Source organism: Schistocerca piceifrons, chromosome 5 (genome assembly GCF_021461385.2).
Source record: "Schistocerca piceifrons isolate TAMUIC-IGC-003096 chromosome 5, iqSchPice1.1, whole genome shotgun sequence".
NCBI classification, from domain to species: domain Eukaryota; kingdom Metazoa; phylum Arthropoda; class Insecta; order Orthoptera; family Acrididae; genus Schistocerca; species Schistocerca piceifrons.
Genome location: NC_060142.1, coordinates 355,680,868 through 355,707,163, shown reverse-complemented (window position 1 = coordinate 355,707,163; position 26,296 = coordinate 355,680,868). Strand labels below are relative to the sequence as shown.

At 44.5% G+C, this 26,296-nt stretch overlaps 2 protein-coding genes across 2 annotated transcripts in view; both read right to left on the bottom strand.

Annotated features, from left to right (window-relative positions):
• LOC124798705 overlaps positions 1–26,296 on the bottom strand; it is a 478,156-nt gene that overhangs the window by 448,556 nt on the left and 3,304 nt on the right. The gene's annotated exons all lie outside the window — the stretch shown is intronic.
• On the bottom strand, positions 7,294–11,199 carry LOC124798704. Its single transcript, XM_047262214.1, has 2 exons — positions 10,037–11,199; positions 7,294–9,918 (listed from the first exon to the last, which is right to left on the bottom strand). Exons 1-2 carry the CDS (start codon positions 10,212–10,214, stop codon positions 9,704–9,706), a joined length of 393 nt encoding a protein of 130 aa, XP_047118170.1. The 5' UTR covers positions 10,215–11,199; the 3' UTR covers positions 7,294–9,703.

Genomic DNA, 26,296 nt, shown 5'->3' with positions numbered 1-26,296 from the left:
ATGGCTCTATAACCGACATTCCCTTAGAGGAATCTCCAACATGTGTTGGATTCTAGTAATAATAATAAGTTAAGAGTGTCACTGCATTGAACTGAAATGCATCTCAAGAACTCATCAGTAACTAAATTGTAAACTCAAGAACTAAATAGAAATCAATAAAAGAAAAAATTCGTTACCCTACATCACAATTTGCATTTTAAAAAACCCTAATCATTATGTTTTTGCTAAAATATATCTGTGTACATTCTGCAGTTACATCTGCATTGCACACATGGCTACATGACGTAGCGCCTTTAACACAAACATTTTCAGAGACTTCCTTGCAGGCGAGGGGTTGAGGAATGTGAAAGTACACCTATTAATAGGACAGGTAGCACTACTCCCCACGTGACAGTGCACAAAGGCTGTGGTAAGTGGGTCAGACAGTTCCAGTGGAATGCATGTATAGATGGAGGCAGGTGTAGTGTCAAGGATAAACTTACTTGCTAAGGACGTAGGTGTCAAAAAGAAAAAAGTATACAATAATTTTTATGGAAGACAAATTATTTATTTCTCATCCAACTTAAAAGTAATTTTACATTTTCATAGGCAGATACAACAGCACTTTTTTCATACATGTTCTTGAGCCTATGGATAGGACAGCCGTAGAATTCCAGGTCTTGAATAGAAGCAAATTTAAAGATTCGACGCTTCCATGAGATCTTGTCCTTCCTTCCCATTCACGTAGACGACGGTGTCCATGAGATCGAATAATTCAAGCGCAGTCACCATATGTTTATAGGGTATGCCAGGATCATTCCAATGAACTCCATGGTAGAAATGTGTTAACTACTTTTCACTCTTCCTTGTCTTAGCGCACCTCACATGCTTGAAAGATCTTGGTGATGCAATGTTTGCTGAGAATGTCTCTATTATTCCAGCATGCTCTGTGTACGCTACAAATGCAACATCTTTAAATATGAACTGTCTACGCTCACCGTCATAGAAACCCTGAGCATCCGCAATGATGTTCACAGCATGACATGTCATTGTGAAATGCTCTAGGTACAGTGCAGCACCTATTCATTTATACAGCTCGTTACGCAACACCTGTGAGCGGGCAGTAGTTGATCACACGGTCATGTAGCACAGGAGCATACAGAGCAGTGTGTCCTGGGAAATTTGTCGATGATTCAAATTCAATTCGCTCATCTATAGGTCCAGACTTTATCTCGTTCTGTTTTGAGCAGTCAATTGCGAAGACCAGTGAAAGCTCTTTGAACTTACATGCACTGAGTAGACACTCTCCTCCCTCTTCTTCAGCAGTTTCATAGTAAGAAGTGCGAAACCTTGCATACATGTCATATGCTAGACTGTATACATTTTGATTCCATTGTCATATAAGTAGAATTCTGAATTGAGGTAGATTTTGGCATTAGTTAACTTGCAGTTGTCGAACATGGTGGAATCATTTGCTGTATTACCTCTTCTATCAGCCTGAAACACAAGTAAGATGAATCTAGGTGTCTCTAGATGGCTGGAGGTTTTAATAGCCCATGTTTGTCTGCTCACAGTCGGTAACACTGGGTACTCGAAAATCTTCCGCGAGCGAAATTTCAGTGACAGAAGAGTACCTCAATTCAGGACTTTTAAAAGCTTCAAATGCTCGTCGTCTGATACACTGGTGTGAGGCAATTTCCATATTATCTTGCTGCTTGTGATCATATTCTCCTCTTGAGCTCCTTGAACGTATGAGTTATTGTCCGCCGCACTCTGTACAAGGAGGAGTTCCTGTTTAGCGTTCGTTATAAGCTGTCTCATGTCCTCAAAGTACCCCATAAGCATTATTAGAGGTGCAGCCTGTAAATTGCTTGTACTCTGCTACCGTTCTACCCTCTGGATCGTCTATGAAGCATCCTGCATTTTCTAAACTATGCAAATCTGTTGGTGATGCCGAGACATACATTTTAAGGTATGTTATGCTGTCATTGTGTATATGTTCGATCTCAGATCCACTGAGTTCATAACGTTTCTCTTGGAACAGGAATGCTAAAGCGTTATGTGTTGCTGCCGTCAGTTTTCTTGAATGACCCCCTAGATCTATGAAACTCTTGCATGGAAGCGTGACTGCATCTTGGTGCTGGATGTCAATCCTGATTTCATCGTTCTTGTTAAACGTGGTTGAAGCGTAACGCTTATGAGAGAAGTATTCCTGACATATAATTGGTTCATCAGACTCTACTGGCCTGGTTATATTGAATGAGGACGTCACTGCATGGCTTCAGGCCAACTGATTTAAGAAACTCGTAGTTCGCATGTGTTATCACTTAGCTGTTCAGTAGCGAGGTGCGATGCTGTGGATTGTGTGCACTTGTTTTATACCGTGATTTCCTCACCACGAAAGTCGACAAGTTGATTATTCTGGTCCACAATACGCAGCTCCAAATAGTCCAAAGCCTGATCTGTCACTGGAAGGTATATTGCACTGGCAAGGGTCTCAACAGTCTTACACCCTGTTGCAATTGACAGGAAGAATCTGTAAATAGTGTGAATCAGACTAGCATTGAGATAGGAGTTCGTTGCAATGTTACACTCAACATTGGATTGTGCTGACAGGGATTATGTCCACTGTCTCATCTGACTTGTACAATTTACTTGGAACCTTCTTCAAAACCTGCTCTTTTGTGAAACCCAGCAGGCGCCCTATTGAACCTTTCTGGTTAACGTTAATTGCTGCATTTACAGTCCTTATTTCAGATTTAAGTGTACTGATGTTTGCACCTAGTTCAATACCTTTTCCAGACTGTTTTAAGACTTCATTTAAATCATTGATATCGTATGCAACTGGTTCTATTTCCACAATATCTTTTTCACCATTAATATCCACATGCAGTTTACTGTTAGCCTCAGTGATATTTGGGATGCTGCTGTACTTCTCCAGTCCAATCAATGCAATACTCCATTCACTAATGCTCAAATCAATTGGTGGGAAGTAATTCACATGCAATAAAGATGATCGTTCTTTTAACATCAAAGTGTATGACGTTGCACCTGAACCTCAACTGATGAATGAATGTTTAAACCTCATCCTTATATAGCATGCTTCTTCTTCTTCTTTGTGAATGTCAAGAGAAACATGATGCATATATGTCCACAGAGGTGGGTATTAAAGTCCTGATAGCGTCGATAATTGTAGAGCACACGTCTCATCTTCTGTGAGTGAAGTAACGTTGTAATTCTTCTGGTGGTTGCAGGTCACCAAATGAGTTGAAATAATAGATGGTATCTGCATTTTTCATAACATATGACACCCAGTGGGTGCCAGGGCCTCCAGCAACATCCAAATTCACAATGCCGCATTCACCAGTTTTTCACATTGTCTTCGGTACTGGATCCCTCATAAACACACTACGGAATCTTAGGATCTTCAATTTATCTCTAACAAACTTGAGATGACCTGTATTAGTGATTGGTCGATCTGGTAGGATGGCTAATAGGCTTTTTTTTATTTATGAATAGGCCAAGCCCTTTCCTGTATGGTTTCAAGTATAGTTCTTTTCGAATGGCTGCGGCTTCCATCATGCTGTTGTCTTCTTGCCTCTTCTAACTGTGCTTGGGAGTTTTGCACGTTCTTGACCGTTCGAGCAATAGCTGCAGCACCACCAGCAAGGGAACCTATCACTGAGACTGTGGAGAGGGCTGCAATGAGAAATGGAATAAACCCACTGGATGTCTTGGGTATTGGTAGAACTCGAGGTGCTTTAAACGATCCTCCTCTTCTTCCTGCATCTTTCTGCTTCAGTTCGTTTTTAGCTGCATACATCGCTGTCAGGATACAGTTCTTCAAACAGCCCTGCTTCCCGCCCTTCTTCTTCTTGTTTAGTGCACAACGCCCAGCATTCATAACTCACTTGAAATTCATCACTCCTAAACCCAAACTGATTTTTCCACACGTGGTTTTTATCAAATGCAAATGCTGTGATGCATTGACCTATACCAACATCCTTTCTTCTCCGTATCGCCTTAGCCTTATCATTTAAAATCCTATCTGCAATGTGATGACTTGATAGCTCTTTGTTTGCAATGTATGCAATGTCGTGTTCCAACACACTTCGTCGAGCAGATTAACACCCTTATCACCTCGCGCCAAGCGTTTCTGAAGTTTTGTCCCAGGTCCACAGTAGTTATACCCAGGGATGTGTAAATCCACTGGTAGTTTGTCTAGAATACCACCACCTCCTCTAATGCGTGTCCTAGCATGCATGTTATGCTACTGTGGTGGTTGTGGACTATGCATGCCCATAATATAGCAAGTCATCGGCGTCAATCTAGCTGTTTTGTGTAGCAGGAAAACCAAGCCATTTGACTAGTGCTTTATTTCCCTATCTCATAACCAGTGAGGAAAAAACATCCAGTTCTGAGATTTTCTGCAACTCCTCAGTGTAGAAGCAGCCTGCAATTTCTTCACCTTTACTATACTTCAATATATAAGTTCTAGGATTTGTTCCTTGCACCTTTGAAACTAAATATCTCAGTTCACCAGATCGGTTGGTATGATTTCTCAAATGCCGTTTTGTGTTTTGAGATATGCACCAAATCACCTACATTAAATTTCTGTTTACGTGGATTCAGCATCTTAAGGCAACAGTACACCGTATCCATGAGTCTATTATCACGAACATCGATTGGTCTCATTTTTATTATGCTATGTTTGGTTCGATTATACTAAGCAATTATTTCTGGGTGGATATCCATCCATTTGCATGAGCCGTGTAGGTTAAAATGCATCCACATTCGACCTTTTATTGTTCTGTTCAGATGCTCCACGATACTTGCCTTCAAGTGAGTGTATGTTGAGTAGTCATGTATTCCGTACCGCTGCATCACTGTCTTGAAACAGCTATTGTAGAACTCCCAACCGTGATCGGTTTGGAGGTTGTCTGTGCATCGATTTGTCCCTGTCTGTAGCAAGCGCTCAAAAAAATCGGTGACATTTCGACCCGTTTTTGTTTTGACAGGTAATGCCCAGGAAAATTTGGATTATGTATCAATAACCATTAAAATATATTTGAATCCATTATTCTCATGTGAATATTCCCTCATATCTACAAGATCAGCTTGCCAAAAGTCATCCAAACCTTTAATCATAACATGCGGGTGAGGGTATGTTTTTCGTGCAGGTTTGTGCAGTTCTCGAACTACTGTCGCCATACTTATTCGATGATACCTCTCTCTCAAAACTCGGAGATTATCGAGACAACCTCATTCGAATGAGCTGTATTACCTGCAACAGCTGATGTCATGAGCAGCCGTAGTCGATCTATTAGTACGTTCGAGTCGTCATAATATATATACTGCGGGATTCGATTGCTCACTGCTTTATGCTCAATGGCAATACCATCACCGCTGCTGCTGTTGTTGTTTTCGCCTTCACGTATTGGTTTTATATTTTTTGTTGCTCAGGCTTTTCGTGTTCTTGCATACACCAGTCATGTGCAGTGTTTCACGGTATGTTTCCCTATCATTAACTGAATAATTTATAGGTTTCTTGGTAGGTCTTAGGAAAATAAGATTCATTGAGCTGGGTGTTCTCTCAAACTACCTATCACCAATCTGTATTGTGTCATCAGTTAAAGTTATAGGATGTGTACCCTACATGTACGGTCTTCCCCTGCTGACGCCGAATGTTCTATCTATCTGACCGGGGGTGTGATGAATAATGAATTCATCAATGGCAACACCCTCATTACCGTGTGTTTTTGTTTTTGCTGAGAGCTGTTAGAGACATTCAGTAACCGGCTTAAAGATCTCTCTTAATGCTTGCTGTGTATCCGTATGCCCTAACCTTGGCAACCACAATTGCAATTTCTCACGAACTGTTTTATGGGCCTGAATCACTTTCTGCTTCATCAACATCTCTGTGTATACTAATCAGACATCTCTGCAGCGTGAGGCTTTATATATCCAGTCATTTTCTTCCTCCTCTTACTATGATCCCGATCGCCCTTCTCAACAACACGGAAGTCTACATCTATTTTCCCCTCAATAGCCTTGACCTTTGCAGTTAAGTACGTTACTTTCTTACTGGCTTGATTAACTAGCCCATTTAATGTATTCACCATTCTCAGAAGAGTCTGGTAAAACGTCTCTAGTTCCCTGCGCATACCTGCAACTTTATGCCCAATTGCCTAATTATCGCATCCATGTACAGGCGAATGTTCTGTCTGTGTACACCTATACTCTCGGGTTGAGAGGGAGACATACGCGCAAATTTGTCCATGGTGTAGCACAGACTGATGTACCAACCTCTCTTACTGTGCTATATTCGCAAAAACTCCTGAAAGTCTCGCCTGTACCCACCATCATTCAGTTTTCTTGTTTTATCAATAATGAGAAACCCATACTGTGAATGATACCAGCAATCTGCACATACCTTTACAAAGTCATTGAACGACATGTCCGTTCTGACATGTGCCTGGTAAATGTGTTTTGAATTCCAGTTGTCTTGTTTGAAGGCTATAATGAGGTTTGCGTTATCCCTAACCAACTGTTTGGGGATTCTGAAACATGTTTGACTTAGATAAAATACATCAGCACCCATATGACAGACGAAAGAGAAATATTTGGGAATTTGATCTTGGTTTTCCACAGCAACATCCTCAAGTATGAAGACAGTATTTGGCTTTGCTTTTTCAGGTGGTGGAATATCAACACTTTCACTGAATGTCATATCTAACACCATTTACACTGCACAATATCTCATGCAACAGCTGACACTTGGGTTGAAACTGTTTTTGAAAATACACAAACATGTTCAAATCAAACCCCATCTACATGTGTTAGCAGAGTCATGCGGACATTAGTCTTCCCACAATTGGATGGACCTACAATAATGGCTCATATATTATCAGGAAGGAGAACTCCGTTCTTCTTCAGGTCTTAATTTGCATCTTCACAGGACCAGTCACCGACAACAAAGTCCTTGTGGCGAGAGTGTTTCACCCAGCATGCCATGATACTAACTATGCCAGGTACAGACAAGTAGTTGGCATATATAGAAAAATACACTTGAAAGGATAATAATATGTGTAGCCACTATAGTTCCATCACTTAACCGACTGAGCTATATTGACTACACAGAGAAAACAGCTATATATTTTACCCATGAAGAGTAACTTCATCAAGGATCATCTCACTAACTCATATAGCATTGTAATACTTCGATTATAATGAGAGAGGTATGAAATAAAACACAAACACGGTTTGAGATTATATATACATAAATTATTTATTTAAATATCATACATGGGGTGGAGTATTACATTAATATCATTACAATCTGCATGTATCTTCTTCCTTACACCTGTACAGTATTTACCAAATAAACTTTTTTGACAAGTGATAAATTCAGCACGTATCCCACTAAAGCAAATAGATGACTCGGGTCAACGGAAGCGTTCGATTCCACCCATTGGCATTGGCCCGTGACGTATGGCTGTTGTGTGTGATGTCACGACGGCGCGGAGTTTAGTTTGTGAGAGTGGCGTGTTTGTAGTTGTTGTTTTGATGTGATTGGTGGTGATCTCTGGTGGTGTGTTTATGGGTAGCATGTTATGTGGCGTATGGGGTTCATTTGCGTGGTAGCATTGCATGTGTGTGGTAACGGTGGTGACTGTGCTTTCAGCGGTATATTTTTCAGAGAGATAATGATTTTGGTTTTGCTATGTCGACATTAGTGTAGTCTTTTTTTTTCTGTTCATCGTGTGTGAATTTTGGTAAATGGCTTGTTTATGTCTTTGGTAGGTATGGATATGACTGACAAGGTCAACAGTTTGCGGTTGTCAGTGATGATGGGGGACAGTGTGTTGTCTCTAATAAAATTTCTTCAGCTTTTCTGCCTGTTGGCTGAAGTCATGAAGTGTTCAGCGTGTTGTTCAGAAATGAGGCTTACTAAAGTTACGGCGTCTTGGACCAGGGACAGCTACATGTGGAGATGTCGTAAGGATAACAGGTCAAGGAAAGAGTTCAATTCCAATTTTGATTTTCTAGATGCTTTTTTTGGGGTAGGATTAAGTGTGGTGGTGGTGAAAATTTTGAGATTTATGGTGTGATATCGGTTGCTACTGTTCAAATGTGTGTGAAATCTTATGGGACTTAACTGCTAAGATCAGACCCTAAGCTCACACACTACTTAACCTAAATTATCCTCAGGACAAACACACACACCCATGCCCGAGGGAGGACTCGAACCTCTGCCGGGACCAGCCGCACAGTCCATGACTGCAGCACCTTAGACTGCTCGGCTAATCCCGAGCAGCTTGGATGTTACTGTTGACCTATATAGGTCAAGGGAAGTGGTCGATTCCAGGTGATTTTTGTGTGTAGTGGAATTTGGGAAGGTTGTGGGGTCTTGTTATTTTAGTGTTTTTTGTCGTTTGGTGTTGTGGTGTGTGTTTATATTTAGTTTGTCCGCACCCAAAAACCCCCAATATCCCCCACTTGTCCCATTAGTTTCATTATATTTTTGGAGGAATGTCTGTTTGGTGGTTTTTCGATCTTTTTTCGTGTTTGTTATGTTCATGTGATGACATCCTAGGAGCAGTATGGGAGTTGTGAATGGTCGTTTCCGCCATATTGGTAACGTCACTGGTCAAAGCAGACGGGTGGAATCGGATGCTTCCGTTATCCCGATGACTCACAGTACTCAGATTACTCAGGTTTTTCACACACACACACACACACACACACACACACACACACACACACACACACACACACACACACACACACACACAATTTAATCTGTTTCTCTTTAGGTTTAGCATTCATTTGCGAACAAAGGTGTTGCTTAAGATTGTCAACATGTATACTATACATACGTAGGGAGTTTACAACATCACTGCATGCAGAGTCTATGCTGGCAGCCAATGGTTCAGACTGTCCTGTGCAAGACGAATGGCAGTGTCCAGATTGTATAACTTCATAACTGAGGCACGTCTGCCCCCGGTACCTGAGAGGTCAGTGCGACGGAATGCCAATCCTAAGTGCCCAGGTTCGATTCTTGGCTGAGTCAGAGATTTTCTTCACTCAGGGATTGGGTGTTGTGTCGTCCTAATCATTATCATTTCATCCCTATCGACGCACAAGCCTTCAAAGTGGCGTCAAATCGAGACACTTGCACCCGGCGAATGGTCTACCCGACAAGAGGCCCTAGTCACACGACATTTATTTACTTAGGCATGTCTTAGATAAACACAGTTGCCACCCAATTTCACACATAATGCACAGTCATCATACCCTGTTGTAATAGAAAGTGTCACACCAGTAAGGCGAATGTCTGGGGAGAACGAGTTGGATAATACTCTGTAGTCATCTGCTGATTGATGGAACTCTCTGCACAACATATTTCATCCCAGTCGAACTCAGAAATTGGCACGTTAACACATTTGGATACATTTTCAATCTCCATTCTCACATGCAACCCCCAGACATGATGCTCTTCTATAGCAACATTCACACATTTCGACCCACTTGGAGTTAAATTGCATGTGGAGGTCAAACGTGTAGGTGAACTCGACACCTTCTTATCCACAGTATCTGCACTCCGTGGTTGCACTATCACAGAAATGTTCTGCCAGGATGGGCCATATGTTGGTGACCAGTACTGACCTCCATCTTGTTGTTTAACACTACCAGCGACAGCATTCGATGTGTCGGGTGCAGATCAGTTGTCCTCATCACACAAATCAATGTCTGGGACAGACAACAGGAACTTCTTGTCCTGCTCCATCAATTGTGCCATGTGCGCTACCGGATCCCACGTGGCCCCTACTGGTTCAGACACGCTGGAGGTTGTTGCTGCAGGTCTCGATGAGATGGCAGCCGAGGTGGCTACAGGCCTGGATGTGGCCACAGAGCTTGGCATGTTGGCCCTCGACCCTGTTGAACAAAGACGAGGAAGCATTAGATATGGACCAAGACATGAAAACTTTGAATAATAATAATTATAATAATACTAAGGCTAAGCAGAGAGAATGATGTGATATGGGATACTTACCTTTCCATTTAATCCTGTTCAGCATGACTGTGCTGTGGTGCGACTGCTGCTGATGCCACATTGTTTTACTTCTTCTTCTTCTTCTTCTGATGCTGCTAATTGACTGAACAAGACTGAGGCCCCAGAGCTGCTGTGCCTCACCTATGTCTCCTACAATGACATCACCAGATACTACCATCCTATTGGCTGAAGTCTAGCATGTGACCAGATTAAGTACTCCTATTAGTTCCCACCATTTCACCCACCATCTTGGGTTACGTCACAGAATGAACGATCACGTGCTCTGATGGTGGCAGTATGTACTAGACCACTTAGACCTCATGGTGAATACAGTGTATGCGGCCATCTTGGGTAACGGTACTCACATCATCAGATGATGTCATAAGCGACAGTGCCCTTTGGTGACTACTGGGCACTAGGCCATGTGGTGAACACAATGTATGCCGCCACCTTGAATAACTGTAGTCACATCATCAGCTCATGTTACGGCAGCACTCTCTGGTGGTGGTACTGTATACTAGGGTCGGACCTCGTGGTGAACCCACTGTTTGCAGCCATCTTGGCTAACAGTACTTGTGTCATCAGTTGACATCATGGCAGCCATCTTGGATTATGTCACGGAACAGATGACAGCGCTCTCTGGTGGTGGTACTGTGTACTAAGTCAGTTGAAATCTGGAGCTTCTGGTGAGCACACACACTGCATGGCTGTACTGCATGAAATAAAGACTTCAGTTCGAGTCCTTTCCCCCCTCCAGTTCATAGGAAGAGGTGACTTAGGTAGTCCAATCCCCCCCTAGTAGAGATAGCCCAAGTGACCTTTCTTTACTGCCAAAAGCTAAATCAGAATGGGCGGACGCGGGATTGAACTGTCGTCCTCCCGAATGCGAGTCCAGTGTGCTAACCACTGTGTCACCTCACTCAGTGTCCATGTTAAGAGTTTAAAGACCTGTCGACATCATGATCGTTAAAGATGGATGATGATGACGATTATTTAGGTTGAGGGGACGCTCGACATCACCATTGTGCTGACGAGAAGTCAACATGCAAATCTCATGGGTGGGGACTATGGCTGTACCCACATGTGGAGTAGTTTATAATGTTTTAAAGTCTGCCGCCTTTCCCCACCACTTTAGGGATGAGGCCTGACCGTTCCCAACATTTCACTATTCCTGTAACACTGGTATCGGTATCTATCTGTGAGGATGGTGGGCATATCTCCAGTGAGACCGAGGGCTGTCCTAATATCCGTATACAGGACACACATAGCCACAATATGCTGAACTCAAAGCAACATGCCACAAACTTCACAGAATGGTGGATCCTCCCACGGGAGGAGGAAGCCACATGTCAAAGGACTATGCCTGATGCGCAGTGTGGTAAACAAAACCTTCCAGCGGCGAGGCTGAAAAAGTTCGCCAAGCCTTTGTGGTCGATTTGAGCAACTGCAGTTTGTTGTCCGTCACCTGCAACCATTCAGTCTCCCATTGATGCATGATGCATCTGTCAGAGAATGAGATAATGGCGTGCAATAGGATGGGACATTGATGGAGAGTACTATCCCAACATGCTTCCTTGGCAGCTTTGTCAGCCATGTTGTTACCCTGTATCTCAATGTAGCCAGGTACCCAGCAAACGATCACCACCTTGCCACGGCTTTCTAGCTGCCATAAGGAGTCATGGATGAGCTGAATCCACGGGTCTACTGGATACATTTGGTGAAGTGCCTGCAGCATACTAAGAGTGTCGGAACAGACAAGAGAACTCGTACGGTGATGTCTGTGAACCCTCTCCAGTGCCATCAGAATGCCATATAACTCCGCATCATAACTTGTAAATTGTTCTGGAAGACGAACTTTAAAAACCCTATAAGGGAAAACCATAGAACAACCGAGTGCATTCCTCTGCTGGGATCCATCTGTATAAATAACGATAAACAATGGCACATACTTAAAATAGATGAAAACAAAGTTGTAAAAACCAAATCTGGGGTGCAATTTTTCCTGTACTGTCTCAATCTTAAAATCACTTTGGGCCTCTGAAGACACCAAGGCAGCAGTGCGTTCCATCCCTGGGTGTGTATTTTCATGCCCAAGATTGGCTTAGAAGAGGGGGGTCTTCACGGCACAGGAGGCAACCACGGGTCGCCCAAGTGTGGCCAATGTGGAGCCGGCAGAGGACAACTGAGTCCCTGTGAGAGGCTTGCATGGAAGACTTCCACACACTCATAGTCTCCTTAATGACACACAGTTTACTGTGCATACTGATATGCCATTCCATCTCCCAAAGCCGAAAAAACCCTGCAGAATAAGTCACAACGCAGGTCAGGTTCAGAGATGCCCATCTCCAGAAGCGATTTCTGTGTAGCCTGTTTGGCCAGCCTGTCAGCGAGTTCACTGTCTGGGATTCCGACGTGTCCTGGTGGCCACACAAACACCACTGAACGATGGAACTGGTCCAGGGCATAGACAGACTCCCGGATGGACGCCACCAAAGGATGGCAAAAGTAGCACTGGTCGATAGCTTATAGGCTGCTCAAGGAGTCAGTACACAGAAGAAACAATTCCTCGAGGCATGAACGGATGTACTGAAGTGCACGAGATATGGCCACCAGCTCTGCAGTGAATACACTGCAATCATCCAGGAAGGAATGCTGTTCAATATGGCCTCTGTGGACAAAGATGAAGTTGCAGAAGTTGTCTGCATAAAGACAAGGAGAGATGGAGGGCTGAAAGCTGCTGCTAGACTGTTAATGGCCAGTAAAAATAGACACACACACAATACGGAGCCCTGCGGGACTCCATTCTGCTGAATACAGGGAGCTATGGGAGGCACCAACTTGGACATGGAAAGTACAAAGTGACAGGAAATTTTGGATAAAAATCGGGAGTGGGCCCCGGAGACCCCACATACACTTTTCATAAATCAAAAAAGATGGCAACCAGGTGTCGGCATCTGGAAAAGGCTGTTTGGATGGCTGACTCGAGGGACACAAGATTATCAGTGGTAGAGCGACCCTGGCGGAAGCCACCCTGATATGGAGCCAGTAAGCCACAACTCCAGGACCCAACCCAACTGCCGACACACCATATGTTCCAACAGCTTACAAACAATGTTGGTGAGGCTAATGGGACGATAGCTAACCACATCAAGCGGGCTTTTACAAGGTTTGAGCACCAGAATGATGGTGCTCTCCTGCCATAGCGATGGAAACACGACATTGCACCAGATGCAGTTGAAGATGATGAGGCCATGTCGCTTGTAGTCAGATGACAGATGTTTAATCATCTGGCTGTGGATCTGATCAGGCCCAGGAACAGTGTCAGGGCAATGTGCAAGGGCACAGTAGGTGACACGCCATATATGGTAACAATGGGAACACCTGTTGGGGTCTGGTACCTGAAAACACGTTTGATCTTTGCCCAGACTCGGGAAGGTGACTTATGACACCCAATGGTCGAGAGGTCTCTCTCCCAACACTCCGGCTTCCATCGTTTGATAAGTTGGGGAATGCGGGCATGGAGTCGTTTAAAGACTGTAAGGTGCTCCAGGGAAGGATGCCGCTTACGCCGCTGTAGAGATCTCTGACGCTCCTTAATTGCTTCAACGACTTCCGGCGACCACCAAGGGACTGCCTTTCGCCAGGGGGACCCTAAAGAGCAATGGATCGCGTTTTCTGCAGCAGAAAGGTTTGTTGTAGTCACCTGCTCAATCATCACATCTACGTTTCCGTGTGGGGGAGATTCAGTGGTGACAGCAGAGGTGCGAGTTTCTCAGTCACCTTGTTTACAGCCCATCTGAGCAGGTGTCCGTGGGCCTGACGCCGGGGACTCACAGGAAGATGGGGAAGTGGTCACTACCATACAAGTCATAATGTGCTCTCGAGTGGATAGATGGGAGAAGTCCTGGGCTGCAAATTGATAAATTAATTAGCCACACTGAAATCTGTGGCGGCCCCAGTATTTAAGAAACAGAGGTCGAATTCAGACAGTAAAATTTCGACATCTCTGCCTTCGCCAGTAAGCAGGTGCCACCCCACAAGGGGTTACGGGCGTGAAAATCTCCCAAAACTAGGAAAGGTTTAGGGAGTTGATCAATCAGTGGAGCTAATACATTCAGGGGTACTGCACCATCTGGAGTAAGATTTACATTGCAGGCAGTTATCTCCTGCATCGTCCTTATTCTGACAGCCAAAGCTTCAAGAGGGGTTTCAAGGGCACAGTGTCACTACAGACTGAGTCTAGGACATGAACTAGGACATGAAAACACAAACTCCACCTGTCACTCGATTATAGTTGCTACGGTTCCTGTAATACCCCTCATAGCCACAGAGGGCAGGGGTCTGCATTGCTAGGAACGAGGTTTCTTGGAGGGCAATGCAGATAGCAGGTGTACAGCTTAACAGTTGCCGTAGTTCGGCCAGGTGGTGGAATAAACCACCGCAATTCCACTGGAAGATGACGTCATCGTGAGACTGGGAAGGCATGGAACATTCAATGAGGCAGTTTATGCCTCAGAGTCACCTGCTGCCAACGACTTATTGCCTGAGCAGTCTATATCCATTGTGCCTGAGGGTCTGGCGTTACCTAGGTCCTCAGTGGATGCCAGAATCTCCACTCCATCCAAAGATGCATAGCTTGTAGGTATCAGTGGTGTGGGTGCCACCGAAATTTCCTTGGTCTCATGGGTCTTGTGTTTGGATTTCTCTCGCTGCTCCTTGGATTTCCCTGGCTGTGAGGACTTCACTGGCTCAGTCTCTGGGATGGAGGATGAGTGTGAAGCCCTACGACCAGATGCTTTTGAGCTCTTCAGCCACTAGTGGGTGTCATCTTTCCCACTAGCAGAAACCCGGGAAGGGAGTGACTAAAGAGACCCCTTCCTAGTCAGAGGAGCCGAAGAAGACTTATGCCTCTCTGGCTTAGAAGTGGGGGCGGAAGTCCCTGATGGTTGGACGGAGGGGAGGGATGTTGCTCCTGATGTAGGTGGTTTGGGAGGAACAGGAAGGGAAACGCCCCCCACCATCAAGGGGGCAGGTATAGTCTTTCAGCTCTGAGAGGTGATTGGGGTTGGTCATAGCCACAGGATGTAAGTGCTCAAATTTCCTATTGGCCTCAGTGATGTCAGTCCATCCAAGTTCTTGTACTCCATGATTTTACTTTCTTTCTGGAGAATCCTGCAGTCTGGCGAGCAAGGCGAATGGTGCTCTCCACAGTTGACACAAATGGGAGGCAGGACACATGGAGTATTTGGATGTGATGGGCGTCTGCAATCTCGACATGTGACACTGGAAGTACTTCCAGCACTTAAAGCACTGCACTAGGGGAAGGATATGGGGATTTACATCAGAGCGGTAAACCATCACCTTGACATTCTCGGGCAATGTATCACCCCCGAAGTCCAAGATGAAGGCACCGGTGGCAGCCTGAATATCCCTCAGACACGGGTGGACACGATGGACAAAATGTACCCCTCGCTGCTCTAAACTGGCGCGCATCTCATCATCAGATTGCAAAAGAAGTCCCTGTGAAATATGATACCCTGGACCATAGTTAAGCTCTTATGGGGTGTGAAGGTTACAGAAACATCCCTCAGCTTGTCACAAGCGAGTAACGTCCGTGACTGGGCAGAGGATGCTATTTTGATGAAGAGTGACCCAGATGTCATTCTGGACAAGCCCACCACCTCTCCAAACTTGTCCTCTAAACGCTCAACAAAAAACTGAGGCTTCATCATCATGAAAGGTTCCCAATCAGCTCTCGAACATGAAAGGTATTACGGCAAATAAGATCCACTGCCATCCTTAGCCTGAAGTTCCTTCCACGGTGTGGCGAGGGAGCGGAACGATTTGGGGTCATACTTCTGTGTGTTGAGTTGAGCTCGTGATTGCTTAGAGACTGCTCGTGTTTCACCACCAGCGAGAAATGATGGACTACGCTTCATCACGTGTCATCCGCCCTGATGCCACCCACTCTGACAAGGGGTCCTCCCAATGGGTGCCACCCAGCCACAGCATAGGCCACCTGGCAGGATGGCCATTGCCGAGAGTCCCAATGCCCCAGGGAGATGGGCATCTACTCCTTGGCATATGTGGGGAGCTAACGGCGCAGGCATCAGAAGAGCAATCTCTGTGTGGCCCGGGGGCTACAAACAACAGGGTACATGGCTACTCCAGCACAATAGACTGGCTACTGTGCTGGATATCAGGTCCAAAGAAGTCCATGCTCATCGTCGACGCAAAAAGCGACACTGCATAGTGCATGGTGGAAAACGCACCCATGAAGGTGATGGAGAATGGGCAGGAATGAAATGTGACGATGAGGAAGTGGGCTAAAGAGCTCAATGCCTGATGGACACGATGCATCATGTAAGGCGCCCTTCCTAAATTGGCTCGCTCTTCAGGAAAATTTTGAAAAATAGAGGTCAAACCCTACAGGGGACCATCACATAAAGGCCAAAGCATGTGAGACTTCTTTTAGTCACCTCTTACAGCAGGCAGGAACACCTCCGGCCTGCTCTAACCCCCGGACCCATGGTAGGGGCATGCGTGACAGATCCAGATCTTTGAATCAGTCTGTAGCATATATACCAAACAGCTGGGTTGCTTGAGGCCGATTCCTGAACATTCGTTTGAAGGTGGGTTGGATCACTGAACTAAATACCAATGACAGAGGTGACGCTGAGATTTTCAGCACCTGTTGAGCCAAAGAGATACGCCGCCAAATCCAGAGTGGTGGTTCACCAGCCTCTGCACACAGACTCTGAACTGGACTGGTCTGAAAGGCTCCAGTTGATATCCAAATGCTGTCATGGTGGACAGCATCCAACATCCGGAGGGAGGAAGGACGGGGCGATCTGTAGACCACACTGCCATAGTCGAAGCGTGATTGAACAAATGCGCTCTAAAACTGCAGGAGGCGAGACCTGTCAGCTCCCCATATTTTTCCGCCAAGGCATTTCAAAATGTTCAACAACCAGAAGCCCTTTGTTCGTAGGCCTTTCATGTATGGGAGTCATGTTAATTTCTTGTCAAATAATAAACCCAATAAGAGCACAATGACTTGAAAACGAAAAATACGGTCCCCCATTGTAAGCTCTAGTTGGTTAAAATTCCGATGAACACAATTAATATTGACACACACAACCTCCTCAGGTGAGAACCGAAAATCAGTTGTCTGGGCCTTGGTTGCCAGCCTCCTAATTGTCAGCTGTAGCTGCCTCATTGTCGTCGTAAGATCAGAGGAAGAGTAGAAGATTGCAATGTCATCCAGAAAACAAAGAGCATTTGACAGGGCTCCTGTCTGTGGAGGAAATGCCACTGACAGCGATGGCAAACAATGTGACACTGAGGACACTGCCCTGGAACTACCATTCTCCTGAACATAGCAATTGGACATGGCATGGCCTATGCGATAATGAAAACGCCAGTCCTCGAGAAAGGATTGGATCAGAAGCGGTAGGCGTCCACGCAGCTCCCATTCATGAAGTTGGCGAAGGATGTTGTACCTCCAAGTAGTGTCATATGCTTTTCTGAGGTCAAAAAACACACAAACTAAATGGTTTTGGCGTAAGAAGGACTCTGTATCGCCGTCTCCAGTAGAATTAAGTTGTCAAGAGTGGAGCGGTAGCACCTGAAACAGCACCGGGAGTGGCTCAGGTGACCTCAGGACTCTAGCAGCCAGACGAAGTGGTGGTTGACCTTGCGTTCTAGAGTCTTACCCATACAACTGGTAAAGGCGACAGTCCGATAACTGTTAGGGGCGCTATGGTCCTTGCCTGGTTTCCAGAATGGAATTAATATTGCCTCCTTCCAAGTCGTGGGGTACTGTCCATCAAACCAGATCTGACTGAAACAAGAGAGGAGCTGACCTTTCGCTTCAGGGCACGGATGACGAAGCATGGTACAATGGATCTGATCAGGTCCTGGAGCAGAGTCTCTGGCTGCAGATAATGCTGATTCCAGTTCCCACATGGAGAACAGAAGATTTTAGACTTCCTAGTTATGTGGGAAGAAATTGAGCTTCCTCATCTCTGCAATCCAATGGAATATCTGAACAGCAGGAGCTTGTCTGGATGACGAAGTAACAGTAAAGAAATGTTCTGCTAAAATGTGAGCCATGTCTTCTGGTGAGTCCACCACGACCCCATTATTTGACAAGGCCATAAATCCGTCTTATTGATTCCCAAACGTGCACAGCGGAAGTGGACCGATTAATGGAAGTCGTGAATTCCCTCCAGGAAGGTCTCTTCCGTTCTTCGACCACTCGCTTTGCATGTTCTCTTGCAGACCTGAAGGCATGAAGATTGTCTGTAGTTGGACACTGTTTGAAGTTCTGAAGAGCTATCCATCTGGCCCTGATTGCCAATCAACAGTCGTCATTCCACCACGGTACACATTCCACCACGGTACAAGCTGTCGTCCGAGGTGGTTACTAGACCCAGGATAAACTCTGTGACAGCCCTTCGGATCTCATGAGCGACATGGGCCACCACCTCTTGTGCACAATCCTTTCGTTCAAAAATAGCCTGTCGACTGTACTGTAACCAATTTGCCCTTTGTATCATAAACCTGCGCGGACTCCTGCTGGTCACTGTCCCAGTCGGCAGACAGATCCACACCGCGAAGTGGTCACTAGAATGTAAATCTGGAGACACTTCCCACTGAACTGAGTCTGCAATAGCTGAGGAATGAAGGCAAAGGTCAGTAGCTGAAAAAGACCCTTTAGCTATGGAAAAGTGAGTCATTTGACCCACATTCATAAGGTAGATATTCTTAGAATTGACGAGTTGCTCGATCATCCGACCCCCGGAGGAAGTAGTAGTTGAGCCTCGTAGCACACTGTGGGCATTGAAGTCCCCCACGAGGAGGAATGGACGTGAGAGTGCCTGGAAGAGGTCTGCCAGTGAGTCTGCATCCAAAACATCATTGGGGGGGGGGGGGGGGACAGGTAAAAAGAACACACTGTGATAGTAAAGGGTGTGAGAACTTTCACAGCAATTGCTTGCATGGTCGTGGTAAGAGGGACAGGGGAGGAGTGGCATCTATCATCAAGGAAAATAGCCACTCCACCTTTAGCCCTGTCTCCAGTAGTATTATCCTTCCTGTATATGTGGTAGCCCCATAATGCAGGTGTGTCTGTGACTAAGATGCATTTCTTGTAAGCAGATGCAGAAAGATTTATCCTGGACCAATAGCTGCACTTCTTCCAAATGTGAGCAATATTCATTCAAATTCCACTCTAACACAGAAGTCCCTGTGGAAGCCATTGGTTAGTGATGGTGGTTCTTTTCGTTCTCTTTCGGAGGTAGCAATTTACCAGGGAGGTCAGGGGAATATTAGCCGGTTCCATGCTCTCTGGTTCCTCTGGTTGGAAGTCCATATCCTCAGGGCATAGTCTCAATCAGAAAGTGAGAGAGCTCGTCGATCCAAGGGTATAACTACTGCTTTCTTGGACTTAGAACTACTTTTTGAAGGGCGTTTTTCTTTGCTGACAGGAGGATGCAGTTGCCTGGGTTGCCAGGGTAGCTTAGTTGGCTTCTGATGTTGGGGAGTGGTATGTGGCTCAAGTGGTAAGCATACTACTGACGGCTTCTGAATGACATCAGTTGCAAGTGGAGAATTTCCCCCACAGCTACATCAACAAGTGCATGTGCTCATACTTGAATCTGTGGTCTGAGTTTGTGTGGAGGCATCACCCTTAGCAATTGGTGTCTTAAGGGCTGATGCAAAAGAAGTAACAACAACTGGTTCTTGCATAGCTTTGAAAGTCTTTTTAATTTCACCATAGGGTATGGTTCTCTTTACTTTCAACTCTTGAATTTTCCTTTCCTCCTTGTAAACTCCACACTTTCTGCTTCTCACTGGGGGATCACCAGAGCAGTTTACACATTTCGGAGGAAGTGTAAAAGAAGTCCCTGACTCGTGACTGGAGCCTCCACAATTGTCACATGTAGCCTTCCCGTTACGTCCAATAGTGGTATGGCCAAATCTTTGACATTTATAGCATCCCATGGGGTTAGGAAGAAAAGGGCAAACCTTAAGGCGGATATAGCCTGCAAGGATATGTTCCAGTAATTCTGGAGTACTAAATGTTAGAATAAACATTGCCGATTTTTCCAATTTGCCATTGACTCTCCTCATATAATTCTGCACCTCCATGACGCCCACATTCTTCCACTCTTAGCACAACTCCACAGGGTCCACCTCCATTATATCGGAGCAGGTAACCATGCCCTTACTAAAGTTAAGGTGTTATGCAACTCAATCTTGACTGGGTAGTCACCTATGGCCTTACATCCCAGAAGCTAGATATTTGGTTGGAACTAGCAGTTTCAACTAAAATCATTCCATTACGAAGTCGTTTGACACTTTTCAGAGAACCGGCAATACCTTCGAATGCCTTGTGAATGTAGAAAGGGGATATCTTCTCAAAGCTTCCACCATTTCGCTTGATTACAATGAAAGTGTTGAGGCACACTAATGCCCTCTTACTATTATTCTGAGGCTTCTTTTCTGGAGGACTCACCAACTGAGCTCTCTTTGATGAGTGGTTGTAGGTGCTACCTGACAGTACACCCGTCCCATCAGGAGTAGTAGTTTCATAAGACAATTCCATAGGGATCCCATGAGATGCTAGGGAAACAAACGTCGACTCAGGCAGAGCCCTGCATGCATGAGCAAGCCTTATGCAACTGGGGGGCCCCAGGTGCCCCAGAGGTTGCCCGTTAAAACTGTTTTACCTCAACAGCCATTCACCTCCTCAGCACGTAGCAACCTTGAGGTTGAGGTTTTTTTTATAGAGGTGTGTAGCTTCCTCGCAGTCCTGGTGGTGAAGCCAAGACCGCTGTTCTCCGAACCACAGAGCATTCCACAGCTGCGCCGCATGGTGGTCACTGAAGTATGACCAGAGCTTACGGTGACAGAGGACTGGTGGTGCTTACCAGTCCCCAACTCAAGAAACCCAAGGTAGCCAAGCCTATACTCAGCAAATGAATGCTGAGCCCCTGAGGGGCGTTACAGATGGAGAACAAGCTCAGAATGCTTCAATGATGGGGAAGGAAATCAGCCATACTCTTTCACAGTAACCATCCCAGCATTTGTCAGGAGTGATTTAGGGAAATCATGGAAAAGCTAAATCTGGACAGCCAAACACAGAATTGAACTGTAGTCCTCCTTAATGAGAGTCTGGGATTGAAAACCATTAACGAGCATAGGTTCAGAACACGACATCATGGGGGGACGTGAGGCATCTGTGTTCACCGGAGAAGCCTTGTCCTGATTCTCCTCCACCTCCTTTACAGCCTTTACTGGCTGTAATTCTTGCAAAGGCCCATCCATGATGAATGTGGAGACAGATGAAGAGCTGGCAGCCATGGGACCCACAGGCTGCAGTTCCGGGAAGAGGGGTCCTGAGACAGAGCCCTGTCACTAGTACATGCGAGAAAAGGAAGCTGTTACTCTGGCCATAAGTAAGCAGTAGGGAAATACGGAAGCGTCCGATCCCGCCCGTCTGCTTTGACCCATGACGTCACAAATATGGTGGAAACAAAAACAAACACACACACTTTCCACAAGAAGCCTAATGACAATAACGGGACAAGCGCGGGAAATGGGGTGTTTTGGGTGGGGGGCAAACTAAATATAAACAAATTTAGACGCCTTGCGTAGCTACAACGTGTAAGTGAAGACAGCCATGCATGAATACCCACCCACCTCCCCAGGGGTCGTAACCCCTGCAACCCATAGAAGATCTCACGGGATAGAACTAACAGATCAGAAAGATAAATATAATAAACTAAAACAGAAATTCAAGGAAACAGATATTTAAAATAAGTAATAAATGTTTTTAAATTAAAAAAAAACTCACGAGATAGAACGAACAGATCAGAAAAGTAAATAAAATAAGATAAAACAGAACTGGAGACAGCCACACTCAAACCAAACTCCGCGCCGTCATGACGTCACACACGACAACACCCTTACGTCACGGGTCAAAGCCGACGCGTGAGATCGGATGCTTCTGTCGACCCAGCAGTAGTTCATTAAGATGGTGACGCAGAAATGGGAGAACTGGTTTGGAAAAAATTGGGGTAGTGGGAGGGAAGCCTGTGACTTTCACACAATTGGTCCTGATATCAACAGGGTGTAGGCATCCACATTTTTTTCTTGGCACAGTACAGAAGATGTGGTAAATAGATTTATATTCCTGAATTTTCTTCTCTTTCTTGAAAACTGGGCAAAGTGGTGAACATGGAGGATGGTGCTCTGTGTAACTCGCCTACAAAGGTGGTTGTTCACAAGCTCTATCTTCATTACCGCATTTTGGGTCCACTGCACAGTGGGATGATATACATATGACAAAAACAAAAGCATTGGAAGCACCCCATGGGCAGTTTCACATCACATCTATACACCATGACTATTTCTACTGGGGGACATTCCCTTCAAAGGCTAAGAAAAAGGCTCCTGTATATGTTCAGGTATCCTTAGGACTTTCTCGGATATGTTAGACAAAATGTATGCCGTGTCGGTCAAGATTAGCCCAAGAATTCTTGTCTGTTTGGAGCATAGGTCTTTGTAGGAGATGATTCCTTGACCCAAAAGTTTTGTATGAGACAATGGTCTCTGATATGACACCGCGACATTCACATTCTGTAACAGCCATAAATTTTGCACCAAAGGAGACTTCAATCATTAGTAATCCATTGCTATTTTTTTTCCAATGATTCAGCTTCTTAAAATTTATCTTTAATATGTTCCACTAAAATTAATGGCTTTGTCACAGTAAAAGTATCCAACATTTTGAGTACATACTAAGCACTGGATAAAATGTTTAACTCCGACATCTGGTTTGTCCCTCTTCCCATGGGATAGCCACTTATAACTGTCCACACTGAAATTTCTATACCTGTGTGACGAGACAGTTGGATCAGATAGACCATTATCTTCACGTAGTTTGCTATGTTCCAGGTGCATAATGTCTGCCCTGATGCCACCTATTCTGATCAAGTGCTTTCCCCACGAGTACCACCCAGCCGCAGCAAAGGCCATCTGGCATAATGCCCAATCCTCAGAGTCCTGATGTTCAAGGAATACGGGAATCTACTGCTTGGTACACATGGGAAATTAGCAGCTCTGGTACCAGAAGCCTGATCCCTGTGTTGTCAGAGGGTTCCTGAGAAGGGGAAATAACAAGCCCACCACATTGGATTGGCTAATGTATTGGCTTAGAAGCACAAACAACAGTCTACATAGGCGCCGTGCACAGACGATCTTTAACTCTGTACGCACTAAGCACTATTTAAGGCGTTCCTCCCCAGTCCGTCTACACTACAGAAAAATTTGGAAAATGGATGTCAAATGCAGAAGGCAACCAAAAATTACCTTAGGCAAAACGTGATGTAAAGTAAATGAATGAATGAATGTTCCAAGGAAAGAAAGCTGAACTTAGAATAGCCAGGTCGACTTAAAAAACTGCCACCATCAGAAAAAGTATAAGAGAATGAAGGATGGTAAAGGATGAGAGACTGCAACCAGAAACAATGTAGGTGGTACAATAGCTTGGAACCCCATGCCCATCTCAGATGTACTTATGAAAGAGTCATGAACCCCCTGATGGGAAAGTAATGTTGGTTTGATTTTCCTAAATGAAGAGGATAACCTCTGCATGGATGTGTTGCCAAAAGTAGCACAGCTAATCGGAATAAATACCATCAAATGTGAAAGACTGTGCGAGACACTGTAAATTGATATAATAGCCTGAAATGTGGCTATAAAAGGAATGGCTTGTTCATCAAGACAGTTCTTCCAACCACACAGTGTTGTACAGATACAAATCCTTCACATCAAATTTTTAAGTGAGGTCAGCCAACCACCGAATAAAATCTTTTAAGTCAATAACATTTGCAATTTATTCTGGTCTACTGGTAATTTTCCGGATGTCCCCAGTGGTGTGGTGTGGACACACACTGTGTGTAAATAACATCTGATTATGATGCTCGGTAAGGGGCAGGACACGTCAACTAGTTGATGCTGCGAACCATGAGGGTGCCACTGAATATGACTACGGAATGTGTGATATTTAGGTATCTTTGAATGATGTCAAACTATTGTTCATTTAGTATTTCATATGTCCTTGTAATAAAAGTTTCCATCTGTTGAAGAAGGCTATGACTAAATAAATGACTTAGCTGAATTTAGAAGTGTTGGTGAACCTAATACAAAGCACTACTATTTATTATACACAGAACAATAAATACTGATGTTGAGTACCAGTTAATTATTGGATGCGATGGATTGAACAGAAGTGATAACAGACATTTGAGTACACCCAATAATCGATACTTGCTTGTAAAATAATAGGGAGATGAGAGTTTTCTGTCTGTTCCCAATTCAAACATGTAATCTGTAAATAAAGCCAAGTCTGTTGAGAGAACACTGAACAAAAACCGATAACAAGAACAAAGAAGAGCAGGCACAATGTGGGTCGAAATACAATAAGCAGAATGGCATGCTTGATAGCAGCTCTTGCAATGGATTGCTCTACATTCAATCAGGCCGTCTGGTGTGCACCACTGCTACATGTGGTTCAGCCCATGTGACATTCCTCACTTGCCCCTGGCAGCAATTGTCAACCGAGAGCTGTAGTGCCTCTAAGCCATGACTGATATCAGCCATTGCTGAGGGTATTAAAAAGAGAAAGGTAAGTCAAAAGCAAATAATATGCCATTACAGAAATAATTAAAGAGTAATGATATCTAACAATGCTAAGCGTATGGGACTTTTTAGGCAAATGGATTCATACACACCGTACTCCCTAGCTCTGGCTGTACCCTCCACATATGATATTTTTATGTTCCCTGGAAAGAGACCTTACAGGGAAGACTTTATAGGAAACAGAATAATTGCTAAACACAAAAAATAGTGTTATGAAAACAAGCAGTCTGACCTAAGTGATACTTCTGTGTGACTGAGATATATAGCTGGAGGACCCATCACTACTGCCCCTTTTTGACCAGGAGAGGAATTTTAGTTAGTCTTGGTTACAGACTCTAACACCACTCCTTCCTCACATTGCAAATGGAATACACTTGTATCATGTAAAAATGGTTATATAATTGTGCCGCTTAAATAATAATTTTTTACTTTGTTCCCCTCAATAGGAACATAACCAACCACACGTAAATCATGATGTAATATTTAATTATGTTTTATTCTCAACACACAAGATATTTTCTTTCACAGTGGTTAAAATATCTAGGAAGGGAGTGCAAAAACTTGTCTACATAGGTATCCTGATTTACGTGTCGCAGTCTTGATCAACAACTTCTAGCAAACAGTATCACTGTTCCTTGAAGAAAACCGTAAGTGGTTACTTTTCTGACCTCTCTAACATCCAAACAGAGGCTGCAGATCTAATTACAAAGATGTTAGCAATAAAATAGAATTTATTAAATAGCACTGTACAGAGGAACTACACCAGCAGCCCAATATAGCAGGAACTGTCAAACGAATGCAGTAGGCCGGCCATGTGGCCCGGATGGAGGATCACAGATGGCCTCGGAAGCTCCTGGATTTCACACCTACAGGAAGGGGACTGCCAGGGAGACCCAAGAAGCGTTGGAGGGATGGACTCCATGAAGATTTAAACCAAGTGTCAATAGATATGGACGAATGGCAGATAGCAGCAACGGACAGAATACAGTAGAGGAGGAAACTTGTAGATGCGTGCGGTCCACTGGGCCTGATCACGTAGTAGTAGCAGCAGCACTGTACAGAGATTAACATCTGAGTCTTATAATAGTACAAGTCTATGGGAACTGATATACAGTCAATCATAAGTGGAAACTTACCAAAAAAGTCCCCATAGGAGCAGTCTAATATTAACAACAACATTATACCGTATATTAATATAATTAAAAATAATATATTAATAACAGGTTTCTAAGTGAACTGAAATGCTTACACTCTTTGCAATTGTCTCAAAAGAATTTGCAAAACAGAGAGAGATAATGGCTCTGAGCATTATGGACTTAACATCTGAGGTCATCAGCCCCTAGACTACTTAAACCTAACTAACCTAAGGACATCATACACATCCATGCCCGAGGCAGGATTTGAACCTGTGACCGTAGCAGCAGCGCGGTTCCAGACTGAAGTGCCTAGAACTGCTCGGCCAGAGCGGCCGGCAGAGAGAGAGAGAGAGAGAGAGAGAGAGAGAGAGAGAGAGAGAGAGAGAGAGAGAGAGAGAGAGAGAGAGAGTGG

Bases quoted from the DNA above. Each gene is read 5' to 3' on its own strand.
- LOC124798704 (XM_047262214.1), bottom strand. From the start codon at position 10,214: ATGGTAGTATCTGGTGATGTCATTGTAGGAGACATAGGTGAGGCACAG. The intron at 9,919-10,036 runs GTAAGTATCCCA...TTTGTTCAACAG, and splicing joins GAACAGGATTAAATGGAAAG to GGTCGAGGGCCAACATGCCA.